Genomic DNA, 21,887 nt, shown 5'->3' with positions numbered 1-21,887 from the left:
TTATCACAATTAATCACATGAATTTGTCCTACATTTTAATAAAGGATTCAGTATTTGTAACACAAAGAACATTAACTTTAGTCCAGGAAAATCTTTACTTTCATTGTAAGCATAATTTCTATGAAAAAGGCGAAGAAAGAATAAAAGTAAAGTCACTTTGATTAAACGCTACAAGAAGCCGTTGGCTTTCCAACAAGAATGGCTATTTGAGAAACAAGCAGGATAACAAGCATTCATTGTGAAACTATACATTTTCCTTAAGGTCAAATTCTTAATACTCAAGAACTCTTAAAATACATCCCAGCCGCCCACCCCCACCAGTCTCTGCTTTGCTCTCCATTCAGAAAGTTATCCGAGAAATGACGAGTTACAAAAAGTTGAGTTGCTTCAAAAGCGCCAGCATCTGGAAAATAAACAGCAACATTCAATGCGATATAATTTGATTTTTAAAAAATTGTTAACTTACCCTGCTCATAGAATCAAAACATTTTCTGACCAGCGATTCAACATCATTAGGTCTATCTTGAACATTTATCCAGTCTAACAAAGACACATTGAAGGAAGGCTGATCATCATCTTTTAATTCTACTGATGTTTCAGTGTCCTGAAGAGTAGCATTTTGACCAGATTCCTTACGATCTTTTACATTTTCAGGATCTGTGCCTTCCAAAGCTGAATGTTCAACTGACTTGCAAAATGAGGCTAACATTGATTTATTGTTCACTTTAGATACATCAGAATAAAGCACCAGTTCAGCAGACTTCCCATCCTCAGTTTCTTCACCTTCTGCCCCTCCATGCTCAGCTGAAGAATCCAGTCTTCCTAAACACTCTCTGTAACTATGTCTTGTTAGGCACTCCAGCAGTGGTATCTTGGCCATGATAGAAACAGCAGAACCCAAGCTTTTTTAAAAAGGGTGAAAAGAAAAAAAAAAAATCAGTATCTAGAAGCCAATTTGACATAAAAACTTAGATACAAACCACCCGTAATATAAAGTACTATTTAGTTTAGAATTGAAGCAGATTTCAAAATAAATTTGGTAACTACCCTTTCAAAATACCGTGTTCAGTACCAACATCATGAAGGACAGCTAAAGAAGTTACGATTTTTGCTCTCTTCCACTGCTGAATATGAACTCTTCTAAACTTCCAAGTAAGCTTATGTTTATAATGCAATGAAAAAAAGGACAGTTTGATAAACTGGGACATGCCCTTTTTTCTTTTATTTAAACACACAATTGGGACTTTTATGTTTCCAATCTGCATGGATACCAATGCTTGTTAGCAAAGATTGAGTGTCCTCTGGCTGACTACTTTTGCAGAATTTGAATAGTTTCTATATGTATTTGGTAAAAGCTATGAAGTTCAACTTTTTTTTTTTAAAAAAGTAAAACATATTTAGCTTTATTTCTTTAAGTATCCAACATCCACTTACATTCTATTAGGCAAAGCACTCTTAGAAACACCATAATACTATAATGTCCAGAAAGATATCAAAAATTTTCCTTGAAGTAACATCCAGAGTTTGCAGGATACAAGTATACACACATATATATACACACACACAAACCCTCAAAGGTGTATATATACACCCAAAGTTTGTGTTATGACTTCGTAGTTTCAATACAGATCACCATTCTTAATATCTGCTCAAGCGTATTACAAAGCAATTAATTCAAAAGTGCAAATATGTATTTTAAAATGTTGATTAATGTCTAAATCTATTATCTAGCTATTTCTAGTGCGCCTTTGGAAGAACTCCAGCTCTTAAATGGCTGTTCATTAACAAGTATATCTTCCACATAATTCAATACAGGTTTTTGCGTGCTGATGAATACAAGGAAAAAATGTCAGTTAAAAAATGACTAGCATAGAACAGAAAAAATGTTCTCTTTGACACATAATCAAACAAACAAATACATGCTTGATTAATTAGAACTAGCACTAGACATACAACACTCAATAAGTTTAAAATATAGTAACTTTGGAGATTGAGGCTGAAATTTAATGGCAAACCTACTGTGTAAGTTTCAACTTGATATCATCTATGGACTGCAAATAACTTGAATATACATTTTCAAACTTGAAAAGTAGCTTTTGGTAAGAGTATGTACAATCTTCCAAGTTGGCCATTATGGCAGCCCAGCCTTGATGCTGAAGATGTTCATCATGTACAAGACCTTCACAAAAGGAGCAAAGCTTCTTGGCAACCTCATACATTTCCTGGGGGGGGGGAAAAAAAAAAAAAAAAATTCCAGCAAAATACAAATCAGGTTATTACTGTGGTAACTATATAAAACATTAAAGTGAGACATAACATAAAAAGTGTTAAATTTAGATAGCTAAAAAGTTGTATACCTTTAAACTACATTAAAAATAGCAAAACCTCCTTCATTCTTAAATAAAAAAAAATAATTAGACAAAAAAAAAAGTATAGATCATTTACTGAGAAATATCTTCAAAACAGGCAGGTTAAAGTTGCAGTTCCAAAAACCTTATAAAATTAATTAAATGCTGCTAATACAAAACATTCAGTGCACACATACATGAATAATAATGCTTGTACTAATCTGATAGAAGGAGCTGGCAAACAAAGTCCATTAAGGAGAAAACTATTGATGAGCCAAAAGAAGCTCAGAACAAGACAATGAATTGCAGGATCAGTCAGCAGAAGCGCAGGTGCATCAGATGCAAGAAGAGATGCATGAGGAAAACAGCAGGCCAATCAATTAACTGAAGTCTTCCATTGATTAATAAACCAGATACAACATGATGAGAAGCAGTGGAGAGTGTCCACAAAACTCTAAAACACACCCTGAAACTTGGTATATGCAAGCCAACATGGAAGCTTTTCTGTTAAAGAACTGGCTGACACAGAGGCATTTTACTGCCATAAGAAGGTGAGAATTTAATTACCACCCAACTTGGTAGAGTTAAAACAGAGACCTACATATGGCAAGTACCATATCTTTCTAAAAGTGCACTAACATCAATGCCTATTATATTAAATTCCAAAGTTTTAACTACTAGTAGAAGAGTAACTATTTTAAGTTTACCAATTTAAGAAAAGAGACTGTCCCCGTCAAAGTGCTTACTACTCAAATACCAAAATGAGATAGTAAAACAAAAGTCATACAATAAATTCTTCAGCTCAATACCTTACCAGTAACATACTACATGGAAAATACTCTCCTGAGCATACTTGTATGTTGATTTTTAATATGTACCTAACCTCCAAGAAAGAAAATCCTACTACTTTTTGTACGTTGAGTATACTGTTGAACTAGGACTGAACACATAACTTTCCTCTGCTATAGTACATTTGAGAAAACCATGCATGGAGAAACAAGTTAGACAAATACAGTGAGAAAGCAGTGTTAAAAACCCAACACATCAGTGTATTTCAGAATGCATTTGCTGTTGAACACATGGTTAGCAGCGCATATGCATACACAAAAAAATTTAGAGCCCAACATCCCTTCCCGAAATAAACCACAAAACTGCAGAGCATTTTATCCAAACATTTCAGAATTAATATTGACAAAACCCGAGAGTTATGAATACCCTCCCTTTTTTTAAAAGTCCAAGTCTTATCTCAAGCAGCGTGACAAAATTGTGTCCTTCAAATTACTGGTATCTAAGCTATCAGCAGATGAACAATGAATATACAAACATACTTATACATGCAACTCCAAGGAAATCAAAAGCTATTACAAATTTCTATCACTTCGTCGTAAAGATGCTATTTGTCGTCTTGTTTTCCGAACTTTGGTCACTTTCTGTGCACATGACAATAAGGATTTCCGGTTTGAAAAGAACAGCTATTTTATTTGCTGCATGAGCTCTCACTTCCTAAGTCAAAATCAACCAATAACACAACTGGGACGGCACCCAGATAGCGCTGAAATCTGCAAGTCAGTTTCTTCAGACTACCTCTAGTTCGTCTATAATTTAAATTCTCATAAGCTGACTAATGCAATACTGACAACTTGAAAAAATTTTTATTATTTTCTTAAATTCACTTTGTATGCAAGTTACTCAAAGGCAAATTCCACAGCATATAAAAAAGATAGATCTATTTATTGTGTTCACAATGGAAGTCAAAAGTTACAAGTTAGTGTTGGCCTATGAAGCTTTATTATATGTCATTCTTATGCTCCCTTGAGAACCTAAGTGTTGTCAATTTAGGATTTTAGTTTTAACAAGGTTGTTTCCTCAGCAAAACACTTTCAAACACAAAACAGAAGTCACAAGTTACCAAATTTTAGTACGAAAAAAAAAATCATTACAATTGAGATCGCTTGTTACACTTGTTACTGATGACCAGCACTGACACTCCATACCTAGGTGTCTAACCTGTGGTGATTTACCCTAATTTAACCAAACCAGACGCTTGTGTCCCAGCAGTCTGACTCCTAGAAAAGTGAGAGTAAACAAGTATTTCCCAGAGTGGCAAATTAATATTTCTTTATTTTTTAGAAACCATGTAACAGATGGGCATTCTAGTAAGTGTCAGGATCTGTCATATAACAGACACTTTGCCCAAAGAAACTGTCATATAAAAATAAAAATACCCCAATGCCATCTAAGTACTCAACCAAGTATTCGTTGTCAGATGAGCTGCAGCTTCTTGTCGTATATGCAGGAGACACGGACATTAAAACAAAAAATCCCATTATGAAAGCAATCATAAATATGATACTGAGAGACAAAAGATTCTTTTCTGAACTATTTAGAGCTCAAACTGAACTAACATTGAGCTCAAAATTCATTAGGCTGAGAACATAGCTAAGTTTCTTTCAAATAACATATTTTCAAAGTAAGCTAACACACTACAAATGGCCCATCACTACACGAAGGACATTGAGGTCCTGGAGCGTGTCCAGAGAAGGGCAACAAAGCTGGTGAAGGGTCTGGAGAACAAGTCTTACGAGGAGCGGCTGAGGGAACTGGGACTGTTTAGTCTGGAGAAGAGGAGGCTGAGGGGAGACCTTATCACGCTGTACCACTACCTGAAAGAAGGTTGTAGTGAGGTGGGTGTTGGTCTCTTCTCCCAAGTAACTAGCGACAAGACAAGAGGAAATGGCCTCAAGTTGCGCCAAGGGAGGTTTAGACTGGACATTAGGAAAAATTCCTTTACTGAAAGAGTGGTCAGGCCTTGGAACAGGCTGCCCAGGGAAGTGGTGGAGTCACCATCCCTGGCAGTATTTAAAAGACGTGTAGATGAGGTGCTTAGGGACATGGTTTAGTGGGCATGGTGGTGTTGAGTTGATGGTTGGACTCGATGATCTTAGAGGTCTTTTCCAACCTTAATGATTTTATGGTTCTAAGTCAAACTGTACAATTAAACACAGACATGACTGTTCCAGGGCACACATGCAAGATATTACAAGGGCATTCCATATTATCACCCTCCCAAAGTTATTTTTACATGTGTATCCCAAGTGCTGAAGAAATTCTCTCTGGGTGGCGGGGGGCAAGCAGTAGAATTCTGTCTGCATGGATGAACCTGAACGCATTACAGTCCACAGGAACCCAGTACTGCTTTTGATGTTGGTTCCTCAGGCAGTATAATGAAATAAGCTCATTGCATTCAAATAGTAAAGAATATTAATCTGAATTCAGGAGGTCCAAGCAGATGGTTCTAATAAAGTTCAAAGACCGCATGGAGTAACTATTTTTCCACCTATCAGAACTGTTTCAGACTTAGACTATACTAAGCAGATACCAGAGCCGGGAACAAGAACACTATGTTAAACCATTATTTTATTTTTTAATACTGCATGGAGGGGGTCAAGAAGGAAACACTGTTTCAGTCAATCCTATAAGCCTGCTTTCAAAATATGAGGGTGTGCAGCACGAAAATGAAGTGGTGAAGATTTTTGCTTCCTTTGGAGTATCTATGTAGCTTAAAAGTAGTTAAGAAATTAAGAACTACACAGATATATCTTTCTTATCATTCCATCACTACTGAAATACACCTTCAAGTGATTTGGCTTGTTCTTCCAACCACCTCCATAGACGAAATTTCTGGGGAGACCTCCTCAAGCTACTTTAGAAGGATCAAGACCGATCTATTTCACATAACAGGTATGTCTGTATGCAGAAAAGAATTAAGCAGCACTCTGCTAAATGAATAAAGTCTAAAAACTGAATTATGTCAGGCATATAAATAAAGGCCTGCAATCCAACATATGTTTTAACACTTCTCAGTAAAGTTGCTAGCTCCAGCACAGAAAATGAAGCCTGCCTAACAACAGGCTTGCTTTTGTCATTGATTTTTCACAGCTCCACTCAAGGGTAATTGGCAGACACCCAATGGTTCACAGAGCATAAAAATTAACTTCAGTTGCCTTGTAGAGCTACATCCATCTTACTCGGCTATATCATTGGATCTAAAACACTGACAGCTTCACCATACCACTGGAATGTGGACCTCAAGAAGTACCACTACCAGCCCAAGATTGGACAAACCCAGGCTAATCTCAACGTGGTTATGTTGAAGAGTAAATAAAGGCACCTTCAATTCCTAATTTGCCAAGAAATTCACAGGCCCACCAGAAAGATTTTTATCTTTGCCCGGGTGCTTTAACAGAATGTTTACTCGAATTATCTCCTTTGTTCGCCTTAACTTAAATTTAGGTGATTCTTCTGATTACAATTACTTCCATTTGGTATGTTTCAATGAAAATCACTAGAAGCAACAAAGTATGTTCTATCTAAAACAGAAATTAACTGGTAAAGTGCTCCCCATCAATTTCAAGACTTCAACTTTGCATCCTACTGTTGTAATTCTGCTCATCTGAATGAAAAAACCCAGGGAAGGTCTGTTTGTCTTAAGTGGTCTTTGGACTTACCTCTAAAGAACAAAAGTTCTCAGGACATGCAGGGTTCTTTCCATTCTCTACAACCCTGTGGTAAAAGGAAACAAGTCATCAAAGTCCTCTATTGCCATGTGTCTGAATTCCTGTAGAAAGGACTCCTTATAGGTTTCAGTCACCCTAAAAATCAACTTCAGGCCAACAAAAAAGATCCTTGAAAGTGATATTACACAGGCTTATACACTATAACAGCAGATAAACGCTTCCAAAAAAGGTAACTGTTATCTTGCTTACCAAAATTAGTAACAGACCATTATCTCTAGTTCATGAACCTCCAACTAAAACATCAGCAAAGCTACTAGATTAATCACTTCAAGATTTCAGCTTTTAAAACCTGTAACTGGAAGAGTTACCTTCACTGTGAGGGAGACTGATATTTCATGGCAATTTCTCTCCTTTTATTAGACAGCTGATTATTCCATTCTCTTTTAATATTGGTCATTTTTGGTAATTGCATCCTTTGGACATTTGTCCACACAGTTCACGGCTTATTACATACTCAGAAAGCATTTATTTCATCAGCATAATACAGAACAAGTTATTCTGTAAGTTATAGCTTAATGACTTTTTCTTCAGTACTGTTTTCACCAGCTCTTGGCTCTGACATTAAAAGCAGGCTAGGAGAAGTCAAGTGACAGAATTTACCACCAAAAAAATATTGAGAAGCTGACATAAACCACCACAGCCAGAGAATCAAACCATGCTACAAGGTAAGTGATAACTTCTACTAGCTTGATTCCAAGCCACCTAAGTCTTTCTCTCCCGGTGAATTTTCTAAAAACTTGATCTAACAGTTCTGGTTACAAAGGCCAACCAAAATAAATGCTGTAGTACACCTTAGCATACATCTTCTAGTACACCTGAGCATACATCTTCTAGTACGCCTTAGGGTAAACTAAAACCTACTCCATTTTAATCCCACCCAGCTAAATTACTTTAAAAGATTATGAGATTGGTCGCTAATCCGAGTTACAAAGAAGTCTGGACTTCTGTGGAGGAGCTAGAAGTGTGTCTGGCTTTTAGACCAATAATTTAGCCAAAAAGAATGAATAGCATTAATTTAGCTACACAATTATTACAAACATCACAATGCCTTAAAGAACGTTAAAATTTTAAAGTAACTCTTTTCCAGAGGGTCTCAAAACAGCTTTCTAGTAGAAGTGAAAGAGCATTTCTCTAAATAGTAGATACGCAGCTTTCAGGAAGCGTGACTATACTTCTTGGCTTAAGTATTACGAAGTGTTTGGAACTAAACCAAGAATGATCTAGGTACTATGTCTACAGCCATGGTTTTAGGCAACCAAATGAAATGACCACACAGTTTCTCACCCTCGTTCCCATTTCTCAAAGAAAAACTGACTGGAATTGATAGTTTGATGATGACAGCAACAGTATCACATGATATGTGAAACATATCCACTAACAAAAAGTCCAAGTTTCCAATATCCTTCTTCTGGGACAAATAACACAAGAACTTCAGTTAGATCACTAAAAAAAAAAAAAAAAAAAATCCTTTTCTAAAGACTAAGGTACTAGAAATTATTTTAAGCAGTAGTGTTAGAAGACGACAAGACTAGACAAGATCCACACAATGTAGTTTATTGCACATTTAGGGAACAGCTTGTTGTCTCCTAAGCTGGTGTATACGTAACTTTTTGCAAACACTCTGTGCACATCATTGTCCACGTACTGCAGCTCAAGGCCAAAAATGCTGAACTGGAAGAGAGGTGGGAAACTAGGCTAGCTGTAAAAAGGCAAGCTGTAACCCTTTAGGCACAGGCACCTCAAAGGTAAGTTTTTAGTCAAAAGGAAACCAGGATACTGGGACATAAAATGAAAATAGGCTTAGAAAGTTGCTTTAACTGAGATTTAAAAGCAGACAGTAGACACAACAAACACTGACCAAAAAAGATCTGATAAAAAAAGTTTCTAAGACAGAGACATTGCACCACAGGTGACAAAACCTATGGCAAGGATTTCAGTTTAATTGGTAAAGGAACAAGTTAAGGTAACAAACATAGCTTCTTTCAAGCTACTGAATTTTTATACTGTGAATTCTACATAATGAGATCTCATAATCAACAGGAACTTAAGAAAATCTGTACAGATGTTAAAATCATGAAAGCAGAAAGAAAAAATTGACATATCTTGATACGATAATCACAGTAGAGTGGAAAAGCAAACAGAAGGTAATAAGTTTCTCACAGGAATGATTTTTGGTTAGGAGGCATTAAAATCTAAAAAAGGCTATATATAAGTTAATGAAATGAGTTTCAATTGGGGGGAAAAAAAAAAGGCTACTTTTACATATACCTATACCCTATACATGTATGGACAAAAGGCTATAACAATGCCAGGGCCTCCAACTGTAAACTAAAAGATGACTTTTGTTTATACCTGAATAGTAACTAAGGATATGTGAAAATTACAGCCAAAAAAAATGCAGAAAGCAAAAGCAGAATTTAAATCAATAATGGTCAGTTTTAGACAGGCAAAAAATGATGGAGAGGAAATAAAGGCATGGATTCATAAAAATACTTGTTAAAGGAGAATCTAGAACTACTTGTTATTGTGGGGGAAAAAAAAAAAAAAAATTACAGACCAGTGTATACCAGTGTATACAAAGTATGGGTCAGAAAAAGTGAATCAGAAATAATCTGTCCACCTTTCTCCACAGTACAAATAAGGTTCAAAATAAGATAAAAAACCACCTTTCATACAGTTCTACAGCATAGTTGCCAAGTAGTATACAGTTTAAGTCACAGATGCCGAAACACTATTAAATTCAATAGTTTTCAAGCAGGCTTAAAAGGAGCGAGAAACAAGAGAGAAGTAAAAGTCTTCACACCCTGAAATATTCAGAATCTTCCACACAACGAGTTTGCCTATTACTCAAGTAGACACAGGGCATGAGGTACAAGAAATAACCAAGAGGTCTTGCACAATAAGTTAGCAGCCATCTTCTAAGCAATTTTTACTATTTCATATGCTGTTTACAATTTCCTATCAAGTCTGATTTTAAAATCATACTGTATATCCTCCGGGCAGAACAGATACCAAATCAAATAGAAAACCGTAGCTATCAAATATTATCCCCTACTTTTACATAGTTATACATCACTGTTTCTTATTGTTGACAAGAATAGGTAAGACTTTCTATCATGAGCAATGATTTAGACTGTAACTTTTATTTTCCTAATACAAAACATTTTTATCATGTATTAGTTGTAAATATTAATTAATTAAATTTAATTAATTAGATTACCCTAAATAATTACAACAATTAGGCAAAAACTCTTCATCAAGTACTGCCACTCTGCTTTTCTGGTAAAGCAGGTTACTGTCTCTCTAAAATTAATAAAAAGACAAAGCTTGGATCATTTTAAGGCAGATTTTTCATGCCCATTTTGCAGGAAGTCTCCTGTACAGTATTCCCAGTGTGGCTTTGGACGCATCAATCTCACAACTACAGAGGTTCAGAGCCTTTCTAGCTTTCCCCAGACCTTAATCAATTTTGAAAAGGATTAATATCCCATGTTCCCTCTTCCTCCCAGCCAAGACGCTTATGGTGAACCTTGAAGATTAATGTTCTAACCACATTCCCAGTCCTCCATCGGTTTCTTCTGAATTACTGCTCAGTATGCTTCAAGCAGGCATCATGAAAAACTGTTTTAGTACAACACTGCAATACTCCTTTATACAGTTTTCACACCTTAGTATATCTAAAGTCATGATAGCCTTTTACTAATCCTTCACCACACATCATAGTTTTGTCATTCCTCTGACCTCCCAAAGAAGTACCCAATGCATTTTCACAGTCTAACACAGAGCTTATGGTTTTGAAAGGTTTAAAATCTTGGATAAAATTAACTGTGGGTATAAAAATGTATCAGATTTAAGAATATTATTACCTATTTAATCTTTAAATAAATTTCTAAGTTTTTCACAAAAGATTCTAGTATCATTATAGCCCTTTTACAAGCAGGGAAGAACTGGAAGGAGCGGGGAACAGAGAATAATCTTTTTCAAGATAAATCTGCAGGCTAAAAATAAAACCTCCATTCTACTTAGATCCATGTTTCAAGACCTTTAAATACAAAATTCCTCCCCCATCCCCTAATAATATTAATAGGTGCCATCAAGTATGTAAAGATTTATTTTCTTCTTGCAAATCAGCTCAGGATCACTCTCTCTAGACAAACTTTTCATTCTCTAGCTAAGTATTATAGCTCCAGTTGGCCAATAAAAGCTGTACTCCACGCAGAGACTTTTAAGAGTATTTTTGAAATACGGGCTTCCCTTACAGAAGACTTGCCACCAGAACGAGCCAGTAAGGATCTAAATAATTAATTTAAAAGCAGAAACACTGCAATAAACTTGCTTGCTCTGCATATTCATACATCCTTCAGAATCAAGGGGGAAGAGAAGGTAGCACTAACAATTCTTTTCAAGTCTAAGTAGGAGTATTTTTTATAAGACTCCTGGAATATAAAAAGCTTACTCCAGAGGAATTAAATCTGTTCTATCAGTTTATATCAACGTCACCAGACCAAAACCAAAATTAAGAATCTTCAAGACCAGAAAATCAGGGATGGGATGAAGAAAGAAGATAAAATATCAACAATGAGAAATGTGAGACTGGGTACCACCACCTTTCACTTCCATTACCCTAAGTAAAGCACAAACACAAAGACCGTAGCAATTACTGCAGCCCCCACTTACATATCAAATCAATCAATGTTAAGCATTTAACAGATATCAGTCTTGCTGACTTTTATAAGATCCTCTTTAACACCTCAGAAAAAATGGTTTTAAAGCACTTTCAGTTTCAGCTGCTAAAACCAGAATCCTCACACTCTTCAAGGAGCACAAATGAAAACCTCCCACTCCTAGCTGAATTCACATCGATATCCACTCTTCTCCGTATGAGAGTCATATGATTCACAGATCCCTAATAACTCAAGGTCCTATTTACTAAGTCAGCAGTAACTGTCAACAGGTGGTGGAGAGAAGAAGAGAGTCTCCTGGACTCAATCTTTGCCTTAAATCAGACAGTATGTCAAGGTCAGATTATTCAGACTAACTTTCCCCCTCTTGACAGGTCAGGAGGCCAAGGGGGAAAACCAAAAACCCTGTACTATATGCAAGACTTAGCACTTTTCTCTGAATTCAGCTGTACAGTATTAAAAACCAGCCACTTGAAGAGCTAAATATTCCTTTGGACTGCATTAAAGTTGTCACTGAAACTAAGAAACTTTATTACCAAGACAACATGCTAAACTCATACATTACTACTTCTTTTGTGCCAAGTGCTACACATAACCATTCCCCCACTCCTAGCCTTTAGAAATTTAAATAATCTTTAGAGACATGAAAAATATTTAACGCATTTTCTTTCTCAGATTTTACATTTAAATGAGGGCAGTATTTCCTAACACGAAGAGAAGCAATCAGTCCAGCTCCTGAAGGCATTGTGTCACTCTTGAACATGCAGCCGTTCCTACTGCATGCACAATTGATATCTTACTGACCATGTCGCAGGGAACTAGTTCCCCCTATCAAAATAATACATAAGTAATCAAATTGGAATTCTGACAAGTTTGCCTTCCATGCAAGTAAAAGCCAGCACTCAATAATAAAAGATCTGAATTTTAGGAAAAGGAAGCTTAGTTTTATTAATTCCTCACCAGTTGTTTAGACATATAAGATGAAACAGAAGCTTGGCAAGCTGCTTTTAAAAATTATACTGCTAATTTTCTACTTGGGTTAACAACGTTTCCAAAGTAACAAACTTTTCTGTTTGCAGGCTGAGGCAGACTGAAGACACTGAAAATAAGGCAGAGCATTAAGGAATGGGTCCAAAGCAACCAGATTGCTTTTATTTTGCAAATGCTGTAAACATACCCATCCAAAAAACTGTATTACAATCTGTTTTTGAAAAAAGCTTTGAACATGCTGAAGAAGCAAGCACATTTCAATACCTACCTTGAAACTTCGATACAAAGGCTTTGAAGAATACATCATCACTAATACGCCATTCCTACTGTCTTTTGAACAAACTATTTCACAATTTATATCAAGCTTCCCCCCTCTGACACACAAAAAGGTTATTTTCCTTTGGTGTGCAAGTACAGTAAGAATTTACTTACCACAGCAAGTTGTGTCCGTGACGCTACCGTATGAAACACTGCAGGCATCATGAGAGATTCTTCTACTTTCAATTCCATCTCATTTTCTGCTGAAAATGTGGTTTTGGGGATAGCCGGTGGACGTTCACACAAGATCATTTCTTTGTTGAATAAAAAAATTGGGTTGGTATCCTACACTCAAAAGAAAATGAAACCAAACACTGAGTAAAGGCAACATACTGTTCAATCACCAATTATTTCATTACGTGGGTAATATGTCTTACGAATACATTAAAATCTGTGTAAGCTGAATACGTAAACATCTGTTTCTCAAAGCAAAGAAATCCAGCAAACAGTACACTACAGAAAAACAGTTAAAAAACCCGTAGTAAAACATCTTTTTCTTCCCCTATAAATGACAGTTTAGATGCAGTACTTACTGTTCCAGCACTGTAACTACACACTCTTCTGTCTGGTGCCATACACTCTCCTCCATTGACAACCAGTACTTGGTGCTGAATGGCAATCTTATACTTTGTTTGAATTGCATGTTTCAGATCAGCCACACTGGAAAAAGACGGGAAGGGAAGATGACACTATCAGCATATTTGTGTCTCTAATTTTACATATTCCTGTAATAGAGACAGGTGACTTGTTTGTGTCAAAGCAGAACTTTTTAAAAGAACTATTACTTTTTATTCTGCACAATAACATATTTTTAATTTTTTAAGTGCTGTAATGTGTTGCATTATGGATATCCAGCTAATAAGCTATCGGCTAAAAGAAGACAGCCTCTGCATCACTGATAAGTCATCAGCAATCTTTTTCCAAGAAGATCTGACAGCATGCTGAAATTCTGGATTAAGTCACATCAAGCATTTAGGATAGTAACTGTAAAAGTCATATTATGTTCTTTGAATATATACTTTATGAACAAACAGCTGCCTTATTAAAACCCTAGAAGACAACAACAAGAGTATTAACACTTCATTATGCATAGCATAAGCATAATTTCACCTAATCAACTCCGACTGATTTACTGTACATGAAGTGCAGTGTAGCACTTAATAACAGGAAATTAAACAATCCATATATATGCAACGAATTCATATAAACATAACAGACATTTTTAATGCAGAAACAATAGATCAATAAACCATCCCTGTTTTCGTTCACCATCCTCGTATCTTTAATTCTGGCTGATGACATCTTCATGTTACCGCTTATTTTAGACAGTTCTAGACTTTGTCTTGACACAGGCAAACAGCAAACTAAACAAGAATTTACTAAATATGATACAGTAACTGACCCAAACTATAACACATTGGGATAGTATCTGTGCAAAGGTATTACAAAGCTTCAGAGTATCAAATGAATAATTAATATAAGCATCAATGGTTTTGATATAATCGGCAGGAAGCGTAACAATGTTACTGGCTATATGGTACTTGAAAAATAAAGATAATAACCATGATTCAATATGACATCATGAATTCACTACAAACATCTCATGAGCACAAGCTTGTACACGCTATCTGTGTTACAGTAAGCATTCACCTACCATCTCCTTAGTCTTTGGGAAGATAGCTTGGCCTGTCCATGTACAAGGAGATAGGCAAAGAACCCAAGAAAGTTAGTCTTTCTAGAAAGAGCAAGTCTATATATACAGATATACAGAATAAGAAGTTAACTGTTCAACTGAAGAGTCTTGGATTTTGTGTGGTTCAGCTGTTGGAAAGCTTCTTTCTCAAAGAACTATCCAACTGAGCAAAAAGTTGGCCCATACCAGACCATTAGGTGTCTAGTCTGGCAGTTCAGATGCTGCACCTCACTCACTCACCATGATTTAGGAACAGAATGTCTCAATGTACCAGACAGCATACAGGACTGCTGACACATCTACAAATGACCCAGTAGATCCAGAATGGCTTTGCAGAAGAGCATACAAAAACACTCAGTGTAGATAGTCTTAGGGCCCTTCCACCCCAAACAAGTTTCAAAATCCAAATTCACTTGTTGAGTCATGAAAATTACAAACAGGAATTCAGGAGAAAAGAAACAACGGATTTGAGCACAAAATCCATGGTAGAAGTCTTTCAAGCACAATTACTTGCAACTCATTCATCACTGATAGAATATGAAGACAGCAGGTAAGCTTGGCTCTTGCTAGCTCCAAGCTGATGGGCTATCATGATATTATACACAATTTACTTATTAGATCAGAGTCCCACATGAGAACAAGGAAAAAGGATACAATACATCCAGTATAACTAGACCTCTCTAAAAGCATCTTTACATTTGCAAGATGCTTTTAATATGCAGTGAAAAAAATACAAATAGTAAAGTTGTTGGGACTTAACTGTGATTCTGTAACACTGCCCATGTTTCAGGCAGTTGGGCATTCAGAAGTTCATGTTTTACATATAAAATGCTGTAAAACATTTTGGAGCCTTACAACATAGGACAGAACCAACTGTTACCCATCCTGGACATGAGACAAAAACCTATATGCCAGTTCTTTAGCACCCAATCTAAAAATATTACAGAGCACACACTTTCTTCAGGATGAGTATATACGGACAGGAGAAAGAACAATTTGCAGAATTTCTTCTATGATGCCAGTCAGTAAAAACCAAACCTTTTACAGAGGTATCCTAAACAAAAACGCCACCCAATAAGAGGTCACAGAAGATCAGAAGTCATTCTGACAGTTTTTCCAAAGAGCACCAAACATAACACCAGACTCTGCTAAGAGCAGGTCATCCTCTGTGTCTGCCCCAGAAAGTAAATAACCTCTCCATTCTTTGATGGGACCTCAAACACACAAAATCACCTGCAAGGCACTGAAAATGCTAATCCAAAAAAAAAATCCCAGAATTCACTCAAATACATGAAAACCTAGAAGACAACTACATGGACATACTAAAAAACAACTGAGTATCATCTCTCTAGAACTCAGTATACAAGAAGTATATATACTTTTTTTTTTTTAATTTAAAAACAAACAACACGCAATTAATTTACTTTCTTACTTTTGTACAGCAAGTTCCGTATCAAAGGTAAGGGTAGTTCCAGTGTTAACCAGAAATACATATAGCTTCATGATGATTTCTTTAGGTCTCTAAGTTTGTAACTTCCACTGCTAAAATCATTTAGAAACTGAAAAAAAAAAATTTCAAGTGTTAGTTTCACATACAAGTTACGAAAAAGACACGTACATGCTTTTGAAAAAATACTTCTAGATATTCAGTGGGTGAACACATTAGCTCTCACATTCCACAGTTCTTTATCCATTACTAAACATACAGATGCTCCTCTGACCAGAAACATGGGCAAGGTAAGCCTCTGCACATGCAGATAGTTAGGAGAACACATGAAAATATACACTGAGGAGAATTTAAAAAAAAAAAAAAAAAAAAAGGAAAAAGAAAAAAAAGACAACTTTCAGTTGCAGAGGCCACCATCTCAGATCATTACCTGGCTTTTCTCAATTATGAAATGAATTTTTAAAGCCCCAGATACAGTTATTTCCAGACATATTTTCTATATTTTACGAACAGCAGCATGATCTATGCTGTAAGTATTCATTCTCAACTTACAGCTACAAAGTCTACCTGCTCCCTACTATCCCTAGCCATATTTTTTTCACTCAGACATATGGAAGCATTAGCAAAAAATAAAATAAGAAAATAGCTAAAATTATGTAGATTTTCTTTTTGTATCTCTCCATAATTAAGTAATAGTTCTAAAAAATATTTTCCTCTGTTTTCAGCACTAAATCTGTAGCTACTTTCTTCGCCACTGATAGTGAATATGGAGTGATCAAGACAGACACTGCAGTCCAACACATTGGACTCATTTTCAGTCCTGTGCCCTGGATGAGCGACTATAAGCACATGTTTCTCCAGTGTACATAACAGAAGAAAAACATTGAGCTGCTTTGTAAAACACTGAGATTTAATCCAAGATTTTATCACTGAAATACTCTGTACTTCTGAGCTTTTTTCTTTTCTCCTCCACAGGAGCTCAGAAGTTTAGGAATAATCTCCTCCATGCTAACAAAGCTGGTGCAGAAGTACAATTAGCACTGCAGTCACTAATGACCTGAAATTTTTCTGATGTGGAAGGATTTATGAAAAGTTAAGCTGTAAAATTTTTAGCCACTCAGCAATATTCTTATATCATTATAAAAATGACTTTTTGGATTAAATTACTTCACAGGAAGTATAAGCAGTCCCTCTTTTTTTTTTCCCTGAAATACGAACAGGACACAAACACAAGGTCTACACAGATAATTGTATCATTCTAAAACGAGTCTGAATGTGCATTTATTTATTTGCCTACACAGAGGAAAAATTGACAAACCATGGAAAAAAATAACAAAAACACCATTAAAGTGGGGAAGGGGGAGAGGTTTTACCAGAATAAGTCCAGAAAATCAAAAGAGCTTTCTTTCAAGAGAGTGGCTTTCCACACACTTTTCAAGTATTAATTATAGTACACAAACTAGTCAAAATATGCATTTTCACAACAAGGCTTCAGAAACAGAACCACATCAAATAAAAAAGCCCCAGTTAAATAATTTGATCTGAATTGAGTTTTGTTGTCCTTACACTTGAACTGTACTGTACCAGTGCACCAGTTCCAATTTATATTGGAAAAAGAAGAATATATTCTACAAACAAAGTTATTAGATAGACAAAAACTGCTGAACACCAAAAGCAAGCTAGCAATAATTTATTACTAAATTCTTTGGCCTAGGTTTCAGAATTAATCAGTCTCACGTGTAGAGACACTTCTTTTCACAAAAGGTATACTTGTGACCATGGTCCAGGTAGAATTAGAAACAAATATGTTAAATAATACAATGCCTAAAGCAAGCACCGTGGAGCACCCGCGAAAAAAAGCTCTCTTCCACCTAAGCAGAGCAAAAGGCTTGTATAGTATCTAGTTTTCATATAAACATTACTTTCTAAGCTCAAGTGATATTTAAGAGAATCTGTCTGGAAACCTCATGTACACAAAGTGAAATTTTAATCAAACATTTCCCCCTCCATTCCTTAACACTAAAGTTAACTATTTAAAACACAGAAAGAAAAAACATTATCAAGATCAAAAATATTTATGACAGCATCTACCAAGCATGCAACAGTAGTCTCAAACTTTTTAACTTCAAGCAAAGAATTACCTTCAGGCACTATACAAAGCTACCACCTTCTTCAAATTCAAGAGGAGAATAAATGCGCTCATTCGCTTTACTTGATTTTTGGCAACAGAGTAGCATGGCTGTTCAAAGCCAGAGAAGATCTGCAAAGATAAGATACAGAATGCAATTACAGGTATTATTAAAATGGCAGAATTTTATGGTCATCATTGCATCTAATCCAGAAATCCGTGTATGTCAATGCCAGAAAGAATAATTATGTGGTAGAATTTTTTTTTTTAAATTAACAGTGCTGTCCAGTTACAAGTCTACTCAAAACTGCTACATACCTGAATATTTTTGCACGTAAGCTTGGTTTAAAATAACCATTAGTGATATTCTTCGGTATTTACAAGGAGGCAAAGTTAGTTCACTAAAAAGAGCTGCCTGTATTTCTATGAACTGAAAGTGTTTTTCAGAACTGGTGCAGAATGCTGATATGACGATGCTAAGAGCAATACAGAAAGTCATAACAAAATGCAATTTACCTAAGAGAATCCAGTGTAAAAAGGCACACATGCTACTGCTGTTGAACGAACAGCCTTATCCTGCAGCTGCATCCAACAGATTCCTTCAGGAATCAGCATCACTCTCCTTACCTGAAACAAGGTAATCTTGTTTCTGAAGCCATTCACCTACTTTCACAACATTTGTTAGAATTTTTTTTTTTTTTTAAATAAACTGAAGATGCTACCACTCCCAGTTGCTTGTCACCGGCACCCTTGCCAGGGGCTTCCTCTCCCAGAACTGCTGTTTAAACTACAATTGAAACTACAAAAATCAAAATGAGCTGGATCAACAAAGGTGGTCTTTTTAGGCTACGCTAGTTCATTCATTTAACATACAGTTAAGTAGCGGTGCCAAAGGAGAAGGAGCCCTTAGTAAGGAAGGCAGTGATGAGCAGTTGGGCTCAGGGCAGTCAGGCAAGTGCACAATTGAGCTCCGAACTGCAAACAAACATTATTTCTACCATGTTAATGCCCTAGCAAGCTTTCTGAGAAGATGATCAGGCACTATAAAGGGTGATAATCCATTACTAAAAATAGGTTTGCTGAAGCATGAAAACCATTAGAACGTGTAAATCATTTTATACAACTCATGCTACTAACAGTAAATCAAAAACACTTCATCCCAAATTTGAAAACCTTATGATACCGGAAAAAGTTACACAACTATTACACATATTTTACGTGCATGGAACAGATAGCACTTTGTTAGGCTGTTATTTGAGCTATTATCTTCCTCCCTCCTGTCCACTCTCTCTTTCCTCCCATGCAAAATGCACACACGTCACCTTGTCAGAAGCAAAGGTGAAATAAAAGGGAAAAAAGCAATGTGTTTAAGTACCACCATTGGAAAACCAGTAACTGAAGTGTCCTCTTACAGTTTAGGTATCAGCAGACAGTAGTTGTACTTGAGCAAAATAAACTAATGAATACTTGCTTTAGATCAAAGTAATGCACATTAACATGAATAACAAGAAACTACTGAAACACTTCTGGCACAAAGCAGGATCAGAACACTATAATCTCTATTATTCTAATTCCTTTGCAACCATTAAGAAGTCAAAAAACAAGCGTTGTTGCTTCCACCCAACATTTCAACAAACAGTCCTGGGGGAACAGAACTACACCCACATAGGCAGGACAAATGTGTGTCGTCTCACTATTAGGTTACTTTTCTTTTTTTTTTTTTCCTTGAAAAAGCAGAATTCACCCATTCCCAAGGTTGCCACAAATTTCAGTGAGTACTTCCAGGAACAGAGGAATCATGTGAAGCAAGGTTTCAGAGAACATGCGCCTTTACCACCAAGCTCTCCTGCAGATTCACTGGTGCCCAGTAACAGCAGGCTGCAGCCCTCTTTTCATCAGGAACTATGTCAAGTGCCTCTTTCCAGCTGCCTGTTTTCACAACACTGGAAGAAACTGAATTTTGAGAGCTCTCCCTTGCATCTCTGGACAACATCTGGATGAGTCTGGCCAAAGTCCAAAGGTTAGTTAAAGGCGGAGAGGCACGAAAACCAGTCACAGTTGCCCAAGTCTCTTTTCTTTCAAAGGTCAAGTTACAGCAGACTATTACAAGCAAGATCAGCTACATATCACAAATTAGCCTTTAAGTCTGTTCCCAATATTCAAGAATATTATGATTCAGCAGTAACATAAGTTTTTAACACAAGCTTGGCATGGAAGTCAGGCACCATCAAGCATCAACAGAATACATCCATAAACACATACATTTTATTCTTCTTCTGTTTGTATCACCTCAACAGGCCATTAAGAGAATGTCAGGCTTTTTTAGCATTACACTGTTACATAGTGTTACAAGTTTCAAGCTTTTTAGTGTTACATTGCTGAAATTATTTTTAAATCATTTTAATAGAGGTTGAACAGTTACAAAATTTGACAACTACTGAAGACAGAGCTGCTAACTATGTAATCAGACAAACTGTAACAAAATGACTAATACACCCTGATTATTTGTTTGAACTGTGTGACCTGCAGCATTAGATACATACTATCATATAAATTAGATCCTTCAAATTATGGGATAGAAGCTGGTATGGCCAACAGCCATGAATTATCAGTAACAACGTTAAAAACAATACCTGAAAATTTGAAAAGGAAATTTCTGCAGCAGCTGCCAGAGCAGACAGAAGATGGTAGACAAGAATATAAGAAAAAGAATGAGATGACAAAAATGAATGTAAGAATAGCACAAAGTAGAAGCAGCTTCCAGAATTAATTCAGAAGTTGTATATTTTGTTACATTAGCTAACAAACACCAAAACCAGCCATGAATACATTATGCTGGTTATAACATTTATTTCCCTGCTCTACATTGTGTTTACATTGTAATGCAATTACTACATCTGCTTCACTTCATGAAAGTATTGCAAGCTTTCCCTATCCAATACAAACTCATCAACAACTTAGTACTTTTGAAGTCTGTGTTGATTGATACTTTCAATGCATGTTGTTTAGAAGTTTTGAAGTGTATCTTATTTAGTTCAGAACATGCTCATTCTTACATCTGTAAAAGGAAATGAATGTCTGTTTAAAGACCTTTCCTTTTCATAATTACAGTACAGGTGTCACGGGTTGCACAAAAAATCCTATGGCTACATTAACCATCCATTTCTGCCATTAAGTGCAGAATCCCTGCTCCATTATCCAATTCTGATTGTTCCATTGTTTCATGGTACAATTCTTCCCAACTTCACAAACTAAAACACTGAAATATGGCATTCAGGGCAGGACAAAGACAGAAATCAACATTTATGTTGTTTGGGTTTAAAGGAGCATTATCAACTTTACTTTAAATTCATTAAGTTTCCTCTACAATATTCCAATATTTAAGTTCATGCACATGTTTTTGACATCTCATTTCCCATGCCTCCTTTATAAAACTGGATTACAAACTAAACTTAAACAAACGAAGTTATTAATACATTTTTCTTGAACTCCCTGGAATGTAAACCAAACTATGCCAAAGTCATAGCTTTCCTTTAAACCCAGTGGTTTAAAATTCCATCGTTTACAACAGCAACACACCAGCAGCATAAGGTACCTTGCTTTTTGTGCCTGGTGAAGTACTGCTTCACATCTGTACAGTAAGTGCCATACTTATCCATGCTTCAGCTTCCAGGTCATAGAGGACCAATACGCTCAAACTCTTT

General features: G+C 36.0%; 1 protein-coding gene across 1 annotated transcript in view; it reads right to left on the bottom strand.

The window, feature by feature from the left end:
* Nucleotides 1-18,316, bottom strand: part of RB1CC1 (RB1-inducible coiled-coil 1) — a gene marked incomplete at its 3' end in the record, with an annotated part of 42,254 nt that extends 23,938 nt beyond the window's left edge. Inside the window, exons 1-6 of the mRNA XM_009575714.1 lie at nt 18,197-18,316; nt 16,041-16,167; nt 13,449-13,575; nt 13,030-13,200; nt 2,020-2,222; nt 467-902 (exon numbers count right to left, since the gene is read on the bottom strand). Of these exons, the coding sequence (XP_009574009.1) occupies nt 467-902; nt 2,020-2,222; nt 13,030-13,200; nt 13,449-13,575; nt 16,041-16,111 (1,008 nt within the window). The remainder of the gene's footprint in view (nt 1-466; nt 903-2,019; nt 2,223-13,029; nt 13,201-13,448; nt 13,576-16,040; nt 16,168-18,196) is intronic.
* Between the last annotated feature and the right edge of the window lie 3,571 nt (nt 18,317-21,887).

Source organism: Fulmarus glacialis, unplaced genomic scaffold (genome assembly GCF_000690835.1).
Source record: "Fulmarus glacialis isolate BGI_N327 unplaced genomic scaffold, ASM69083v1 scaffold17264, whole genome shotgun sequence".
In the NCBI taxonomy this organism is placed as follows: Eukaryota; Metazoa; Chordata; class Aves; order Procellariiformes; family Procellariidae; genus Fulmarus; species Fulmarus glacialis.
Note: the sequence above shows the minus strand (reverse complement) of the source record. Positions and strands in the feature narration are given on the sequence as shown.